Source organism: Oncorhynchus tshawytscha, linkage group LG19 (assembly GCF_018296145.1).
Source record: "Oncorhynchus tshawytscha isolate Ot180627B linkage group LG19, Otsh_v2.0, whole genome shotgun sequence".
NCBI lineage: Eukaryota > Metazoa > Chordata > Actinopteri > Salmoniformes > Salmonidae > Oncorhynchus > Oncorhynchus tshawytscha.
In genome coordinates this window covers 17,152,396-17,171,231 of record NC_056447.1, presented here as the reverse complement: position 1 = coordinate 17,171,231, position 18,836 = coordinate 17,152,396, and the positions used below count along the sequence as shown (strand labels likewise).

At 55.7% G+C, this 18,836-nt stretch overlaps 1 protein-coding gene across 11 annotated transcripts in view; it reads right to left on the bottom strand.

Annotated features, from left to right (window-relative positions):
- Positions 1-18,836, bottom strand: part of micu1 (mitochondrial calcium uptake 1) — a 121,534-nt gene that overhangs the window by 66,329 nt on the left and 36,369 nt on the right. For all 11 annotated transcript variants that reach the window (XM_042301387.1, XM_042301388.1, XM_042301389.1 and 8 more), the window contains one exon: positions 3,484-3,527. In XM_042301387.1, coding sequence (XP_042157321.1) covers positions 3,484-3,527 — 44 coding nt within the window. The remainder of the gene's footprint in view (positions 1-3,483; positions 3,528-18,836) is intronic.

Genomic DNA, 18,836 nt, shown 5'->3' with positions numbered 1-18,836 from the left:
ATAAAATAGTCCACATCTCCCCCGTCCCCAAAAAGTTTTTAGTCCACATCTCCCCGTCCCCTAAAGCCCGCAGTCCACATCTCCCTGTACCCCTAAAGCCTGCAGTCCACATCTCCCCCATCCCCTAAAGCCTGCTGTCCACATCTCCCCCATCTTTTAAAGCCTGCTGTCCACATCTCCCCCATCCCTTAAAGCCTGCTGTCCACATCTCCCTAAAACCCTTCCTCCTTAATGCCTGCTGTCCACATCTCCCTCGTCCCTTCCTCCTTAAAGCCTGCTGTCCACATGTTCCTCAAAGCCTGCTGTCCACATCTCCCTCGTCCCTTCCTCCTTAATGCCTGCTGTCCACATCTCCCTCGTCCCTTCCTCCTTAAAGCCTGCTAGATGGCCAGCTGGATAGAACACCACTCTGTCATAAGGCCCTACTGATGCACCAAAAGAGTGAATGTCAAAGCCGTTTGAGAGAGTGATGGTAAATGTGTCGTTGGAGATGAACATTAGATTAGTAGTGGATGGGTCTGGAGCTGGGATTGTGGATATTGGCCGAAACAGCGTTCATCTGCCAATTCTGTCTTCTCTTCATTATATTAGCTCAGGATCTGGAGTCTCTCTAACTCACAAGCAGCAGCATCTTCGCAATTAGACCCCATTTGATGCTGCTGTTTATAAACCCTTATAACCTTTAAAAAATAAAAAAAGAACCTGCTTATTAAACTTCTTGTAAACCTGATAAAACTGTGGCATTTAAAGAAAAATAAAATAGTCCTGAATTTAAAAAGTAGCTTCAAAATAGTTTTTATTTTACAAATGTTGTTATCTGAGCGGTGACCTTCACTTCCTTCTCGTCCTGTACTCCAGTGTCCCCTAATCATAGCCCAGGCACTTCCTTCTCGTCCTGTACTCGTGTCCCCTAATCATAGCCCAGGCACTTCCTTCTCGTCCTGTACTCCAGTGTTCCCTAATCATAGCCCAGGGGACCCCGAGCACTACACACCTTATAACACCAATCAATCAACTCAAAGCTTTTGATTTGAGGCAAAACCAAAACTGTGTCATCCCTTCAGGTGCCCGGGACCAGGGTGATGAAACACTGCTCTAGAGAGTGATAGGTTATAAAACAACTGTTGAATCTCATGATGAAATATATTCCACCTCAATAAACACCCCCCCCCCTCTCCCTCTTCCCCATTGCAATTATGAGTAACGCAGTTCCATGGTCAGCCACTTAGGATTGCTCTCTCACACTTCACTCTCACAGTCTGAAAACAGAGGTGGAATGAGAGTTTTATGAAACGAGGTGGTGTATCACAAATGGAAACCTGTTCCCTAATAGACCACACTTGTTTTGTCAAGAGCCCTATGGGTCATGATATGGCATAGGGAGTCATTTGGGACACACCCCTAGGTAATGAAAGAATGTAAGAGCCGGGACTTCAACAAGAGATCGGAAGGTACCCTTTCTATTCGCCCACCCGGGCTGTCATCCTTCCTTTTGGCCATGGCCTGCTGCCCTCCCCCTCTCCCTGCTGCCCTCCCCCTCTCCCTGCTGCCCTCCCCCCTCTCCCTGCCCTGCCCACCCTCCCTCACTCCCTCCTGCCCTCCCTGCTACCCACCCTCCCTCCTCCCTGCTGCCCTCCCTCACTCCCTGCTGCCCCTCACTCACTGCTGCCCTCACTCACTGCTGCCCTCACTCACTGCTGCCCTCACTCACTCCCTGCTGCCCTCCCCTCACTCACTCCCTGCTGCCCTCCCTCACTCCTCCCTGCTGCCCCTGCTGCCCTCCCTCACTCACTCCCTGCTGCCCTCCCTCACTCACTCACTCCCTGCTGCCCTCCCTCACTCACTCCCTGCCCTCCCTCACTCCCTGCTGCCCTCCCTCACTCACTCACTCCCTGCTGCCCTCCCTCACTCACTCACTCCCTGCTGCCCTCCCTCACTCACTCACTCCCTGCTGCCCTCCCTCCTCACTCACTCCCTGCTGCCCTCCCCCTCACTCCCCCTGCTGCCCTCCCTCACTCACTCCCTGCTGCCCTCCCTCACTCACTCCCTGCTGCCCTCCCTCACTCACTCCCTGCTGCCCTCCCTCACTCACTCCTGCTGCCCTCCCTCACTCACTCACTGCTGCCCTCCCTCACTCACTCCCTGCTGCCCTCCCTCACTCCTCACTGCTGCCCTCCCTCACTCACTCCCTGCTGCCCTCCCTCACTCACTCCCTGCTGCCCTCCCTCACTCACTCACTGCTGCCCTCCCTCACTCACTCACTCCACTCACTCCCTGCTGCCCTCCCCCTCACTCACTCCCTGCTGCCCTCCCCCTCACTCCTCCCTCCCTGCCCTCCCTCACTCACTCCCTGCTGCCCTCCCTCACTCACTCCCTGCTGCCCTCCCTCACTCACTCCTGCTGCCCTCCCTCACTCACTCCCTGCTGCCCTCCCTCACTCACTCCCTGCTGCCCTCCCTCACTCACCCTGCTGCCCTCCCTCACTCACTCCCTGCTGCCCTCCCTCACTCACTCCCTGCTGCCCTCCCTCACTCACTCCCTGCTGCCCTCCCTCACTCACTCCCTGCTGCCCTCCCTCACTCACTCCCTGCTGCCCTCCCTCACTCACTCCCTGCTGCCCTCCCTCACTCACTCCCTGCTGCCCTCCCTCCCTCTGCTGCCCTCCCTCCCTGCTGCCCTCCCTCACTCACTCACTCACTCCCTGCTGCCCTCCCTCACTCCTCCCTCCCTCCTCCCTGCTGCCCTCCCTCACTCACTCACTCCCTCCCTGCCCTCCCTCCCTCACTCCCTGCTGCCCTCCCTCACTCACTCCCCTGCCCTGCTGCCCCCTCACTCACTCACTGCTGCCCTCACTCACTCCTCACTGCTGCCCTCCCTCCTCACTCCTGCTGCCCTCCCTCACTCACTGCCCCACCCGCCCTCACTCACTCCCACCCGCCCTCACTCACTCACTGCTGCCCTCCCTCACTCCCTGCTGCCCTCCCTCACTCCTCCCCGCCCTCCCTCACTCCCGCCCTCCCTCCTCCTCCCACCCTCCCTCCTCCCCCCCACCCACCCACCCGCCCTCACTCCCTCCCACCCGCCCTCACTCCTCCCACCCGCCCTCCTCCTCACCCCCCCCACACCTCCCCCTCCTCCCACCCGCCCCACTCCACCTCCCACCCTCACTCCTCCCACCCATCCCACCCACCCACCCTCCCTCCTCCCTCCCCACCCTCCCTCCCTCCCTCCCTCCTCCCACCCCCTCACTCCTCCCACCCCCCCCCCCTCCCTGCCCACCCCCCCTCCCTCCCTGATCCAGCCCAGGTCCCCCCCCCCCTCCTGCCCTCCCACCCTCCCTCCCTGCTGCCCAGAGACCCCCAGACTCCATCTCTCTCCCTCCCAGACTTCCACACCCCCTCCCAGACTTCCACACTCCCTCCCGCCCACCCACACTCCCTCCTTCCCTCCCGACCCACCCACACTCCCTCCCTCCTTCCTTACCTTTCCATCATATCGCTTCACCTGGAACTGATCCAGACCCAGGTCTATGAGACAGAGACAAGAGAGAGAGAGACACAGAGACAAAGAGAGAGAGACACAGAGACAAAGAGAGAGAGACAGGGACAAAGAGAGAGAGAGACAGAGACAAAGAGAGACACAGAGACAGGGACAAAGACAAGAGAGAGACACAGGGACAAAGCGAGAGAGAGACAGGGACAAAGAGAGAGACACAGAGACAGGGACACAAGACGAGAGAGAGACAGGGACAAAGAGAGAGAGAGACAGGGACAAAGAGAGAGAGACACAGGGACAAAGACACAGAGACAAAGAGACACAGGGACAAAGAGAGAGAGACACAGGACAAAGAGAGAGAGACAGGGACAAAGACAAAGAGAGACAGAGACAGAGACAGAAGAGAGAGAGAGACAGGGACAAGAGACGAGAGAGAGACACAGAGACAAAGAGAGAGAGAGACAGGGACAAGAGACAAAGAGAGAGAGACACAGGGACAAAGCGAGAGAGAGACAGGGACAAAGACGAGAGAGAGACAGGGACAAAGCGAGAGAGAGACAGGGACAAAGACGAGAGAGAGACAGAGAGACAAGAGACAAAGAGAGAGAGACAGGGACAAAGACGAGAGAGAGACAGGGACAAAGCGAGAGAGAGACAGGGACAAAGAGAGAGAGAGACAGGGACAAAGCAACAAAGAGAGAGAGACAGGGACAAAGCAAAGAGAGAGAGAGACAGGGACAAAGCGAGAGAGAGACAGGGACAAAGCGAGAGAGAGACAGGGACAGGGACAGGGAAAGCGAGAGAGAGACAGGGACAAAGCGAGAGAGACAGGGACAAAGCGAGAGAGACAGGGACAAAGCGAGAGAGACAGGGACAAAGCGAGAGAGACAGGGACAAAGCGAGAGAGACAGGGACAAAGCGAGAGAGACAGGGACAAAGCGAGAGAGAGACAGGGACAAAGCGAGAGAGACAGGGACAAAGCGAGAGAGACAGGGACAAAGCGAGAGAGACAGGGACAGGGAAAGCGAGAGAGACAGGGACAAAGAGAGAGAGACAGGGACAAAGAGAGAGAGACAGGGACAAAGAGAGAGACAGGGACAAAGAGAGAGAGACAGGGACAAAGAGAGAGACAGACAGAGGAGAAAAAGAGAAAAAAAATGCACTGTTAATGTTTATAAAATGACAAATACAACGAGACAGAGCAAGAGATCGAGTTACGACTAACATTACATAACAATTTACAAATGAGTCCAGTCTGCAGAGCAGAGTGTATATGTACAGTAGGGCCTTGGTCCCAAATGGCACCCTATTCCCTAAACTATCACTAAAAAGAGCTCCGGTCAAAAGCACTATGTAGGGAATAGGCTGGCATTTGGGATACATAGACTTCAGTGGCCATTTTAAAATGTATTTCTAGAGTGAAGTGACACAGATTAATAACCACCAATAACAACCCAGTTTCCAGAAAGCTCTCCAATACACTGTGACATCAAATCAGCATAGATTCATCTGTTCATTAAATCATCAGATTTAAGAGTTGATTTATTTGGAGAAAAATAAGATGTATTTCAAATGTTCGTGGATGCAGATGCTGCTGGGTATTTTTTATTTATTTGTCGAAATTTGTAAACAAGTGTTTTAATTCATACTTTCAAGTCCTCTGGGAATACAATGTTAATCTTGATGCATGATTTTACACAAATACATTCTGTTCCACTCATGTCGTTGTCATGCAATATTAGAAGAATTGGCTATAAAACACATTCAGTAGGAGACCCCAAGGCCAGATGAAATGCCAGTCTCACCCTGGGTTTAAACCGCCCCGCACCGCCCTGGGTTTAAACCGCCCCGCACCGCCCTGGGTTTAAACCGCCCCGCACCGCCCTGGGTTTAAACCGCCCGCCCGCCCTGGGTTTAAACCGCCCCACCGCCCTGGGTTTAAACCGCCCCGCACCGCCCTGGGTTTAAACCGCCCCGCACCGCCCTGGGTTTAAACCGCCCCGCACCGCCCTGGGTTTAAACCGCCCCGCACCGCCCTGCACCACCCTGGGTTAAACCACACACAAAATCAATGTCCTTAAATCAAATCAAATTTATTTATATAGCCCTTCGTACATCAGCTGATATCTCAAAGTGCTGTACAGAAACCCAGCCTAAAACCCCAAACAGCAAGCAATGCAGGTGTAGAAGCACGAGCAATGCAGGTGTAGAAGCATTATGCTACAACAGTACTATACTGGAACACAATGAATAATGGAACAGACAGAATGACTGACTGTCGGCTGGATCAATGAATAATGGAACAGACAGAATGACTGACTGTCAGCTGGATCAATGAAGATAGTCTCTCACTCCTACCCCTGTCCATCTCTCCTCCAGTCTCACTCCTACCCCTGTCCATCTCTCCTCCATAGAGTCTCGCACTCCTACCCCTGTCCATCTCTCCTCCATAGTCTCACTCCTACCCCTGTCCATCTCTCCTCCATAGTCTCTCTTACCACCTGTCCATCTCTCCTCCATAGAGTCTCTCACTCCTACCCCTGTCCATCTCTCCTCCATAGAGTCTCACTCCTACCCCTGTCCATCTCTCCTCCATAGAGTCTCTCACTCCTACCCCTGTCCATCTCTCCTCCATAGAGTCTCGCACTCATACCCCTGTCCATCTCTCCTCCATAGTCTCACTCTTACCACCTGTCCATCTCTCCTCCATAGAGTCTCGCACTCCTACCCCTGTCCATCTCTCCTCCATAGAGTCTCGCACTCCTACCCCTGTCCATCTCTCCTCCATAGTCTCTCCAAACCTACCCCTGTCCATCTCTCCTCCATAGAGTCTCGCACTCCTACCCCTGTCCATCTCTCCTCCATAGAGTCTCTCACTCCTACCCCTGTCCATCTCTCCTCCATAGTCTCGCACTCCTACCCCTGTCCATCTCTCCTCCATAGAGTCTCGCACTCCTACCCCTGTCCATCTCTCCTCCATAGTCTCACTCCTACCCCTGTCCATCTCTCCTCCATAGTCTCACTCCTACCACCTGTCCATCTCTCCTCCATAGTCTCACTCCTACCCCTGTCCATCTCTCCTCCATAGTCTCTCACTCTTACCACCTGTCCATCTCTCCTCCATAGTCTCTCAAACCTACCCCTGTCCATCTCTCCTCCATAGTCTCTCAAACCTACCCCTGTCCATCTCCCCTCCATAGTCTCTCACTCCTACCCCTGTCCATCTCTCCTCCATAGTCTCTCACTCCTACCCCTGTCCATCTCTCCTCCATAGAGTCTCACCAGTAACTAGTGGATACAGTCCTCACTCCTACCCCTGTCCATCTCTCCTCCATAGAGTCCTACCCCTGTCCATCTCTCCTCCATAGAGTCTCACCAGTAACTAGTGGATACAGTCCTCACTCCTACCCCTGTCCATCTCTCCTCCATAGAGTCCTACCCCTGTCCATCTCTCCTCCATAGAGTCCTACCCCTGTCCATCTCTCCTCCATAGAGTCCTACCCCTGTCCATCTCTCCTCCATAGAGTCCTACCCCTGTCCATCTCTCCTCCATAGAGTCCTACCCCTGTCCATCTCTCCTCCATAGAGTCCTACCCCTGTCCATCTCTCCTCCATGAGAGTCCTACCCTGTCCATCTCTCCTCCAGAGTCCTCCCCCTGTCCATCTTCCTCCAGAGTCCTACCCCTGTCCATCTCTCCTCCATAGAGTCCTACCCCTGTCCATCTCTCCTCCATAGTCCTACCCCTGTCCATCTCTCCTCCATAGAGTCCTACCCCTGTCCATCTCTCCTCCATAGAGTCCTACCCCTGTCCATCTCTCCTCCATAGAGTCCTACTAACCCCACATCAGTCAGGGTAACCCCTGTCAATCTCTCCTCCATAGAGTCCTACCCCTGTCAATCTCTCCTCCATAGAGTCCTACCCCTGTCCATCTCTCCTCCATAGAGTCCTACCCCTGTCCATCTCTCCTCCATAGAGTCCTACCCCTGTCCATCTTTTTCCTGGATGTAGATAACTAGTGGGTACAGTCCTAGTTCTGCATTGTTGGGAGCTTTGAGATGTACACAAAGTATATTTTGGGGTTTGTCCCATTTTGTGAATTCTTTGTTGGTGAGCGTGTAGCGGTATTTATTAGAGAGGGGTAAAGATGAAGATTGTGATCGGGCGCAAGGCAGGTATTAACCATGCCGAAAGGAAAAGAGTAGAATAGAGGGAGTACCACTACCAGACCCACACACATCAGCAGAAGAGACTACCTAGAGGGTAGCCTGTTTACCAGATAGCCAGTGGAGAGAAAAGGGAATACACACCATATAAAACTCACGTCACAGCACAGGGCTAACCCCACCCAGAATACCTCATCAGCACAGGGCTAACCCCACCCAGAATACCTCATCAGCACAGGGCTAACCCCACCCAGAATACCTCATCAGCAGAGGGCTAACCCCACATCAGCACAGGGCTAACCCCACCCAGAATACCTCAGTCAGCACAGGGCTAACCCCACCCAGAACACCTCATCAGCACAGGGCTAACCCCACCCAGAACACCTCATCAGCACAGGGCTAACCCCACCCAGAATACCTCATCAGCACAGGGCTAACCCCACCCAGAACACCTCATCAGCACAGGGCTAACCCCACCCAGAACACCTAGTCAGCACAGGGCTAACCCCACCCAGAACACCTAGTCAGCACAGGGCTAACCCCACCCAGAACACCTCATCAGCACAGGGCTAACCCCACCCAGAACACCTCATCAGCACAGGGCTAACCCCACCCAGAACACCTCATCAGCACAGGGCTAACCCCACCCAGAACACCTCATCAGCACAGGGCTAACCCCACCCAGAACACCTCATCAGCACAGGGCTAACCCCACCCAGAACACCTCATCAGCACAGGGGTAACCCCACCTAGAATACCTCATCAGCACAAGGGTAACCCCACCTAGAATACCTCGTCAGCACAAGGGTAACCCCACCTAGAATACCTCGTCAGCACAAGGGTAACCCCACCTAGAATACCTCGTCAGCACAAGGGTAACCCCACCTAGAATACCTCGTCAGCACAAGGGTAACCCCACCCAGAATACCTCCTACAATAATAATGGCAGAGCAACTGAACAGCAACTTCATAGAAACAAGGAAGAACCCAGTCATCCACAGAGGATTTGCAATAACATGTATTATCGTCCAGTGGAGGAGTGCAGAGGGTATGAATGTGGGGGGTGTTCATAGTGGAGGAGTGCAGAGGGTATGAATGTGGGGGGTGTTCATAGTGGAGGAGTGCAGAGGGTATGAATGTGCAGAGGGGGGGTGTTCATAGTGGAGGAGTGCAGAGGGTATGAATGTGGGGGTGTTCATAGTGGAGGAGTGCAGAGGGTATGAATGTGGGGGGTGTTCATAGTGGAGGAGTGCAGAGGGTATGAATGTGGGGGGTGTTCATAGTGGAGGAGTGCAGAGGGTATGAATGTGGGGGGTGTTCATAGTGGAGGAGTGCAGAGGGTATGAATGTGGGGGGTGTTCATAGTGGAGGAGTGCAGAGGGTATGAATGTGGGGGGGTGTTCATAGTGGAGGAGTGCAGAGGGTATGAATGTGGGGGGGGGGTGTTCATAGTGGAGGAGTGCAGAGGGTGAATGAATGTGGGGTGGGGGGTGTTCATAGTGGAGGAGTGCAGAGGGTATGAATGGGGGGGGTGTTCATAGTGGAGGAGTGCAGAGGGTATGAATGTGGGGGGGGTGTTCATAGTGGAGGAGTGCAGAGGGTATGAATGTGAATGGGGGGTGTTCATAGTGGAGGAGTGCAGAGGGTATGAATGTGGGGGGTGTTCATAGTGGAGGAGTGCAGAGGGTATGAATGTGGGGGTGTTCATAGTGGAGGAGTGCAGAGGGTATGAATGTGCAGGGGGGGGTGTTCATAGTGGAGGAGTGCAGAGGGTATGAATGTGGGGGGGTGTTCATAGTGGAGGAGTGCAGAGGGTATGAATGTGGGGGGTGTTCATAGTGGAGGAGTGCAGAGGGTATGAATGTGGGGGGTGTTCATAGTGGAGGAGTGCAGAGGGTATGAATGTGGGGGGTGTTCATAGTGGAGGAGTGCAGAGGGTATGAATGTGGGGGTGTTCATAGTGGAGGAGTGCAGAGGGTATGAATGTGGGGGTGTTCATAGTGGAGGAGTGCAGAGGGTATGAATGTGGGGGTGTTCATAGTGGAGGAGTGCAGAGGGTATGAATGTGGGGGGGGTGTTCATAGTGGAGGAGTGCAGAGGGTATGAATGTGGGGGTGTTCATAGTGGAGGAGTGCAGAGGGTATGAATGTGGGGGGTGTTCATAGTGGAGGAGTGCAGAGGGTATGAATGTGGGGGGTGTTCATAGTGGAGGGGGGTGTTCATAGTGGAGGAGTGCAGAGGGTATGAATGTGGGGGTGTTCATAGTGGAGGAGTGCAGAGGGTATGAATGTGGGGGTGTTCATAGTGGAGGAGTGCAGAGGGTATGAATGTGGGGGGTGTTCATAGTGGAGGAGTGCAGAGGGTATGAATGTGGGGGGTGTTCATAGTGGAGGAGTGCAGAGGGTATGAATGTGGGGGTGTTCATAGTGGAGGAGTGCAGAGGGTATGAATGTGGGGGTGTTCATAGTGGAGGAGTGCAGAGGGTATGAATGTGGGGGGTGTTCATAGTGGAGGAGTGCAGAGGGTATGAATGTGGGGGTGTTCATAGTGGAGGAGTGCAGAGGGTATGAATGTGGGGGGTGTTCATAGTGGAGGAGTGCAGAGGGTATGAATGTGGGGGGGGGTGTTCATAGTGGAGGAGTGCAGAGGGTATGAATGTGGGGGGTGTTCATAGTGGAGGAAGTGCAGAGGTATGAATGGGGGGTGTTCATAGTGGAGGAAGGCAGAGGGTATGAATGTGGGGGGTGTTCATAGTGGAGGAAGGCAGAGGGTATGAATGTGGGGGGTGTTCATAGTGGAGGAAGTGCAGAGGGTATGAATGTGGGGGGTGTTCATAGTGGAGGAGGCAGAGGGTATGAATGTGGGGGGTGTTCATAGTGGAGGAAGGCAGAGGGTATGAATGTGGGGAGGGGTGTTCATAGTGGAGGAAGGCAGAGGGTATGAATGTGGGGGATGTTCATAGTGGAGGAAGGCAGAGGGTATGAATGTGGGGGGGGTGTTCATAGTGGAGGAAGGCAGAGGGTATGAATGTGGGGGGGTGTTCATAGTGGAGGAAGGCAGAGGGTATGAATGTGGGGGTGTTCATAGTGGAGGAAGGCAGAGGGTATGAATGTGGGGGGGTGTTCATAGTGGAGGAGTGCAGAGGGTATGAATGTGGGGGTGTTCATAGTGGAGGAAGGCAGAGGATATGAATGTGGGGGGTGTTCATAGTGGAGGAAGGCAGAGGATATGAATGTGGGGGTGTTCATAGTGGAGGAAGGCAGAGGGTATGAATGTGGGGGGGTGTTCATAGTGGAGGAGTACAGAGGGTATGAATGTGGGGGGTGTTCATAGTGGAGGAAGGCAGAGGGTATGAATGTGGGGGGTGTTCATAGTGGAGGAAGGCAGAGGATATGAATGTGGGGGGTGTTCATAGTGGAGGAGGCAGAGGGTATGAATGTGGGGGTGTTCATAGTGGAGGAGGCAGAGGGTATGAATGTGGGGGGTGTTCATAGTGGAGGAGTACAGAGGGTATGAATGTGGGGGGTGTTCATAGTGGAGGAAGGCAGAGGATATGAATGTGGGGGGGTGTTCATAGTGGAGGAAGGCAGAGGATATGAATGTGGGGGGTGTTCATAGTGGAGGAAGGCAGAGGATATGAATGTGGGGGGGTGTTCATAGTGGAGGAAGGCAGAGGATATGAATGTGGGGGGTGTTCATAGTGGAGGAAGGCAGAGGGTATGAATGTGGGGGGGTGTTCATAGTGGAGGAAGGCAGAGGGTATGAATGTGGGGGGGGGGTGTTCATAGTGGAGGAAGGCAGAGGGTATGAATGTGGGGGATGTTCATAGTGGAGGAAGGCAGAGGGTATGAATGTGGGGGGTGTTCATAGTGGAGGAAGGCAGAGGGTATGAATGTGGGGGGTGTTCATAGTGGAGGAAGGCAGAGGGTATGAATGTGGGGGTGTTCATAGTGGAGGAAGGCAGAGGGTATGAATGTGGGGGGGGGTGTTCATAGTGGAGGAAGGCAGAGGGTATGAATGTGGGGGGATGTTCATAGTGGAGGAAGGCAGAGGGTATGAATGTGGGGGTGTTCATAGTGGAGGAAGGCAGAGGGTATGAATGTGGGGGGTGTTCATAGTGGAGGAAGGCAGAGGGTATGAAGGTGGGGGGTGTTCATAGTGGAGGAAGGCAGAGGGTATGAATGTGGGGGGTGTTCATAGTGGAGGAAGTACAGAGGGTATGAATGTGGGGGGTGTTCATAGTGGAGGAAGGCAGAGGATATGAATGTGGGGGGGTGTTCATAGTGGAGGAAGGCAGAGGATATGAATGTGGGGGGTGTTCATAGTGGAGGAAGGCAGAGGGTATGAATGTGGGGGTGTTCATAGTGGAGGAGTACAGAGGGTATGAATGTGGGGGGTGTTCATAGTGGAGGAAGGCAGAGGGTATGAATGTGGGGGGTGTTCATAGTGGAGGAAGGCAGAGGATATGAATGTGGGGGGTGTTCATAGTGGAGGAGGCAGAGGGTATGAATGTGGGGGGTGTTCATAGTGGAGGAGTACAGAGGGTATGAATGTGGGGGGGGTGTTCATAGTGGAGGAGTACAGAGGGTATGAATGTGGGGGGGGGTGTTCATAGTGGAGGAAGGCAGAGGATATGAATGTGGGGGGTGTTCATAGTGGAGGAAGGCAGAGGATATGAATGTGGGGGTGTTCATAGTGGAGGAAGGCAGAGGATATGAATGTGGGGGGTGTTCATAGTGGAGGAAGGCAGAGGATATGAATGTGGGGGGTGTTCATAGTGGAGGAAGGCAGAGGGTATGAATGTGGGGGGGTGTTCATAGTGGAGGAAGGCAGAGGGTATGAATGTGGGGGAGGGGTGTTCATAGTGGAGGAAGGCAGAGGGTATGAATGTGGGGGGATGTTCATAGTGGAGGAAGGCAGAGGGTATGAATGTGGGGGGTGTTCATAGTGGAGGAAGGCAGAGGGTATGAATGTGGGGGGGGTGTTCATAGTGGAGGAAGGCAGAGGGTATGAATGTGGGGGGGTGTTCATAGTGGAGGAAGGCAGAGGGTATGAATGGGGGGTGTTCATAGTGGAACAAGTACAGAGGGTATGAATGTGGGGGTGTTCATACACAGTGGAGGAAGGCAGAGGATATGAATGTGGGGTGTTCATAGTGGAGGAAGGCAGAGGATATGAATGTGGGGGGTGTTCATAGTGGAGGAAGGCAGAGGGTATGAATGTGGGGGGGTGTTCATAGTGGAGGAGTACAGAGGGTATGAATGTGGGGGGTGTTCATAGTGGAGGAAGGCAGAGGGTATGAATGTGGGGGTGTTCATAGTGGAGGAGTACAGAGGGTATGAATGTGGGGGTGTTCATAGTGGAGGAAGGCAGAGGATATGAATGTGGGGGGTGTTCATAGTGGAGGAGTACAGAGGGTATGAATGTGGGGGGTGTTCATAGTGGAGGAAGGCAGAGGATATGAATGTGGGGGGTGTTCATAGTGGAGGAGTACAGAGGGTATGAATGTGGGGGTGTTCATAGTGGAGGAGTACAGAGGGTATGAATGTGGGGGGTGTTCATAGTGGAGGAGTACAGAGGGTATGAATGTGGGGGTGTTCATAGTGGAGGAAGGCAGAGGATATGAATGTGGGGGGTGTTCATAGTGGAGGAAGCTGCAGAGGATATGAATGTGGGGGGGTGTTCATAGTGGAGGAAGGCAGAGGATATGAATGTGGGGGGTGTTCATAGTGGAGGAAGGCAGAGGATATGAATGTGGGGGGTGTTCATAGTGGAGCGAAGGCAGAGGATATGAATGTGGGGGTGTTCATAGTGGAGGAAGGCAGAGGATATGAATGTGGGGGTGTTCATAGTGGAGGAAGGCAGAGGATATGAATGTGGGGGTGTTCATAGTGGAGGAAGGCAGAGGATATGAATGTGGGGGGGGTGTTCATAGTGGAGGAGTACAGAGGATATGAATGTGGGGGATGTTCATAGTGGAGGAAGGCAGAGGGTATGAATGTGGGGGGGTGTTCATAGTGGAGGAAGGCAGAGGGTATGAATGTGGGGGGTGTTCATAGTGGAGGAAGGCAGAGGGTATGAATGTCAGGGGTGTTAGACACAAAGGCCTTAAAAATATCCACAATCGTCTCGGCTACATGTCATTAGTAGACCCCACCTCAATACAGCTCAACTAACAATACACAACTAACAATACACAACTAACAATACACAACTAACAATACACAACTAACAATACACAACTAACAATACACAACTAGCAAACAACCTCACTGTTAACTAAAACGTCCACCCAAATGCTTCTGGCAGGGCAATAATAGTCCAGCTCTAATGAACATCAACAGGAAGTGTATTTACAAAATAGAAAAAGTCTGCTGCAGTGTAGCGCACTGGAACGATAGAGGAGAGAGATGCTGCAGTGTAACGCACTGGAACGATAGAGGAGAGAGATGCTGCAGCGTAGCGCACTGGAACGATAGAGGAGAGAGATGCTGCAGTGTAGCGCACTGGAACGATAGAGGAGAGAGATGCTGCAGTGTAACGCACTGGAACGATAGAGGAGAGAGATGCTGCAGTGTAGCCACTGGAACGATAGAGGAGAGAGATGCTGCAGTGTAACGCACTGGAACGATAGAGGAGAGAGATGCTGCAGCGTAGCGCACTGGAACGATAGAGGAGAGAGATGCTGCAGTGTAACGCACTGGAACGATAGAGGAGAGAGATGCTGCAGTGTAACGCACTGGAACGATAGAGGAGAGAGATGCTGCAGTGTAAGCGCACTGGAACGATAGAGGAGAGAGATGCTGCAGCGTAGCGCACTGGAACGATAGAGGAGAGAGATGCTGTAGTGTAGCGCACTGGAACGATAGAGGAGAGAGATGCTGCAGTGTAACGCACTGGAACGATAGAGGAGAGATCCCCCTCCCCTCCCGCTGCACCCCCACCACTACCTCTCTCGCTGCACCCCCACCCCTCCCTCCCTCTCTCGCTGCACCCCCACCCCTCCCTCCCTCCCTCGCTGCACCCCCCACCCCCCCTCGCTGCACCCCCCACCCCTCCCTCCCTCCCTGCACCCCCACCCCTCCCTCCCTCCCTCCCTGCACCACCCCCCACCCCTCCCTCCCTCTCTGCACCCCCCACCCCTCCCTCCCTCTCTGCCCCCACCCCTCCCTCCCCCCCTCTCTGCACCCCCACCCCTCCTTCCCTCTCTGCACCCCCCACCCCTCCCTCCCTCCCTCGCTGCACCCCCACCCATCCCTCCCTCCCTCGCTGCTCCCCCCCCACCCCCTCCCTCCCTCCCTCCCTCGCTGCACCCCCACCCCTCCCTCCCTCGCTGCCCCCTCCCCCACCCCTCCCTCCCTCCCTCGCTGCGCCCCCCCCCCACCCCCCCCATCCCTCCCTCCCTCGCTGCACCCCCACCCCTCCCTCCCTCCCTCCCTCGCTGCACCCCCCACCCCTCCCTCCCTCGCTGCACCCCCACCCCTCCCTCCCTCCCTCGCTGCACCCCCCCCCCCCCCCTCCCTCTCTCCCTCTCTGCACCCCCCACCCCTCCCTCCCTCGCTGCTCCCCCCACCCCTCCCTCCCTCTCGCTGCGCCCCCCCCCCCCTCCCTCCCTCTCTCGCTGCGCCCCCCACCCCTCCCTCCCTCTCCGCTCGCCCCCTCCCCTCCCCCTCCCTCCCTCCCTCTCTCGCCCCCCCCCACCCCTCCCTCCCTCTCTCGCTCGCCCCCTCCCCCCACCCCTCCCTCCCTCTCTCGCTGCGCCCCCTCCCCTCCCTCCCTCTCTCGCTGCGCCCCCCCACCCCTCCCTCCCTCTCTCGCTGCGCCCCCCCCACCCCTCGCTCCCCCCCTCCCTCTCTCGCTCGCCCCCCCCCACCCCTCCCTCCCTCTCTCGCCCGCCCCCCTCCCCTCCCTCCCCTCTCTCGCTGCGCCCCCTCCCCTCCCTCCCTCTCTCGCTGCGCCCCCACCCCTGCGCCCCCTCCCTCTCTCGCTGCGCCCCCCCCCTCCCTCTCTCTCGCTGCGCCCCCACCCCTCCCTCCCTCTCTCGCTGCGCTCGCCCCCCCCCTCCCTCTCTCGCTGCGCCCCCCCCCCTCCCTCTCTCTCGCTGCGCCCCCTCCCCCTCCCTCCCTCTCTCGCTGCGCCCCCCTCCCCTCCCTCCCTCTCTCGCTCGCCCCCTCCCCTCCCTCCCTCTCTCGCTGCGCCCCCCCCCCCTCCCTCCCTCTCTCGCTGCTCGCCCCCCCCCACCCCTCCCTCCCTCTCTCGCTGCGCCCCCTCCCTCTCTCTCTCGCTGCCCCCCCCTCTCCTGCGCCCCCTCCCTCTCTCTCGCTGCGCCCCCCCCCCTCCCTCGCCCCCCTCTCTCGCTGCGCCCCCCTCCCTCTCTCTCTCGCTGCGCCCCCTCCCCCCTCTCGCTGCGCCCCCTCCCCTCTCGCTGCGCCCCCTCCCCCTCTCTCTCTCTCTCTCTCTCGCTCGCCCCGCCCCCCCCCTCTCTCTCTCTCTCTCGCTGCGCCTCCCTCTCTCTCTCTCGCTGCGCCCCCTCCCTCTCTCTCTCTCCCCCCTCCTCTCTCTCGCTGCCCCCCCCTCCCTCTCTCTCTCGCTCGCGCCCCCGCCCCCTCTCTCTCTCTCGCTGCGCCCCCCCCCTCTCTCTCTCTCGCTCGCCCCCCTCCCCTCTCTCTCTCTCGCTGCCCCCTCCCCCCCTGCGCCCCCTCTCTCTCTCTCGCTGCGCCCCCCCCCTCCTCTCTCTCTCTCGCTGCCCCCCCTCCCTCTCTCTCTCTCGCTGCCCCCTCCCTCTCCCCCCCCCTCCTCTCTCTCGCTGCGCCCCCCTCCCTCTCTCTCTCTCGCTGCGCCCCCTCCCTCTCTCTCTCTCTCTCGCTGCGCCCCCCTCTCTCTCTCTCTCTCGCTGCGCCCCCCCCCTCTCTCTCTCGCTGCGCCCCCCTCCCCTCTCTCTCTCGCTCGCCCCCCTCCCTCTCTCTCTCGCTGCCCCCCCTCCCTCTCTCTCTCTCGCCCCCCCCCCTCCCTCTCTCTCTCTCGCTGCGCCCCCCCCTCCCCTCTCTCTCTCGCTGCGCCCCCTCCCTCTCTCTCTCTCTCGCTGCGCCCCCCCTCCCTCTCTCTCTCTCGCTGCCCCCCCTCCCTCTCTCTCGCTCGCCCCCCTCCCTCTCTCTCGCTGCGCCCCCCCCCCCTCCCTCTCTCTCTCTCGCTGCGCCCCCCTCCCCTCTCTCTCTCTCTCGCTCTCGCCCCCCCCCCTCCCTCTCTCTCTCTCTCGCTGCGCCCCCCCTCCCTCTCTCTCTCTCGCTGCGCCCCCTCCCCTCTCTCTCTCTCGCTGCGCCCCCCTCCTCTCTCTCTCTCTCTCGCTGCGCCCCCTCCCTCTCTCTCTCTCTCTCGCCCCCTCCCTCTCGCTGCGCCCCCCTCCCTCTCTCTCTCTCGCTGCCCCCCTCCCTATCTCTCTCGCTGCGCCCCCCCCCTATCTCTCCTTCTCTCTCTCTGCGCCCCCCCCCTCCCTCTCTCTCTCTCTCGCTGCGCCCCCCTCCCTCCCCTCGCTCGCCCCCCCTCCCTCTCTCTCTCGCTGCACCCCCCCCCCTCCCTCCTCTCGCTGCGCCCCCCCCTCCCCTCGCTCCTCGCTGCGCCCCCTCCCTCTCGCTGCGCCCCCTCCCCCCCTCCCTCTCTCGCCGCGTGCCTCCGCCCCTAAACTAAACGCAAAACCCTTCAAGCCTGAAGATTAAAATTACTTTATGGGGTGGAATTTTAACAAAAATATATGTTAAGAGCTCAGTGCTAATATTAATCTTAACCTAGGACATTAAATATCACATCATCTGTGTGCTCCGCTATTTTTCTGTGGGATTAATTTAATTTATAAATTAACAAATAAAAAACGGTAGGAAACTGAAGCAGAACTCGACTGACCCACCTTCTCTTCTGAAAACTCATTTAAAACCTTTCAACAACAAAAAAAGACAAGTAGTTATTTATTAAGATCCAGTCTCAGTCCAGTGGAACTATTTCAACCAACCAGACTACTAGCAGAGGGGGCTGATGGGAGGAGCTATAAGAGGACGGGCTCAGCTGACTGGCTGGAATTAATAGAATGGAGTCCAGTGGAACTATTTCAACCAACCAGACTACTGATGGGAGGAGCTATAAGAGGACGGGCTCAGCTGACTGGCTGGAATTAATAGAATGGAGTCCAGTGGAACTATTTCAACCAACCAGACTACTGATGGGAGGAGCTATAAGAGGACGGGCTCAGCTGACTGGCTGGAATTAATAGAATGGAGTCCAGTGGAACTATTTCAATCAACCAGACTATTAGCAGAGGGGGCTGATGGGAGGAGCTATAAGAGGACGGGCTCAGCTGACTGGCTGGAATTAATAGAATGAGTCCAGTGATTTCCATTGGTTGGATAGCGTTCCATTGATTCCGTTCCAATCCAAAATGTAATAAATAGAGTTTAAGGAAGCATTTATCCAGGGGCTTGAGAAACCAGTCAGCCAGAACACAACAAAGGAAAGTCTATTTACCAGGGGGCAGTCAGTCAGTGAACAGTGAATAAAATATACAGTCAGCCAGCCAGCCAGAGGGGTATTATTAGGCTATATACCAACAGTATATGCACTGTAATCTCCCCTCCTCCGCTCTCCTGTACTGCACTGTCGTGTCATTAGGTCTGACAGAGCCAGCTAGGTGTCGGGAGAGATGAGAGGTGTGAGGTAAATGTACTGTAAACTCTCCTTCGCTGCTCTCCGCAATCTCTCTCCCTTTCCGCAATCTCTCTCTCGTAGAATCTGACTGTGGGTGGTGGTGAGAGAGAGAGAGCGAGAGCTGGAAGGAGAGATGAGTGGCCTGGCTGTGGGTCAAATGCACTACAAATCACTCTTTCCCCCTCTCCACTTCTCTCCCTCTAATACAGTGAAGCTCAGGTCAGCAGTATTACTGTAATAACAGAATCAGAAAGAGGGGGAAGAATGGAAGGACACTCCTAATCAGGCTCAGGTCAATCTTCAAGAAAGCTAACGAATACTACCAGGTTAGAAGAAAGCTAACGAATACTACCAGGTTAAAAGAAAGCTAACGAATACTACCAGGTTAAAAGAAAGCTAACGAATACTACCAGGTTAAAAGAAAGCTAACGGATACTACCAGGTTAAAAGAAAGCTAACGGATACTACCAGGTTAAAAGAAAGC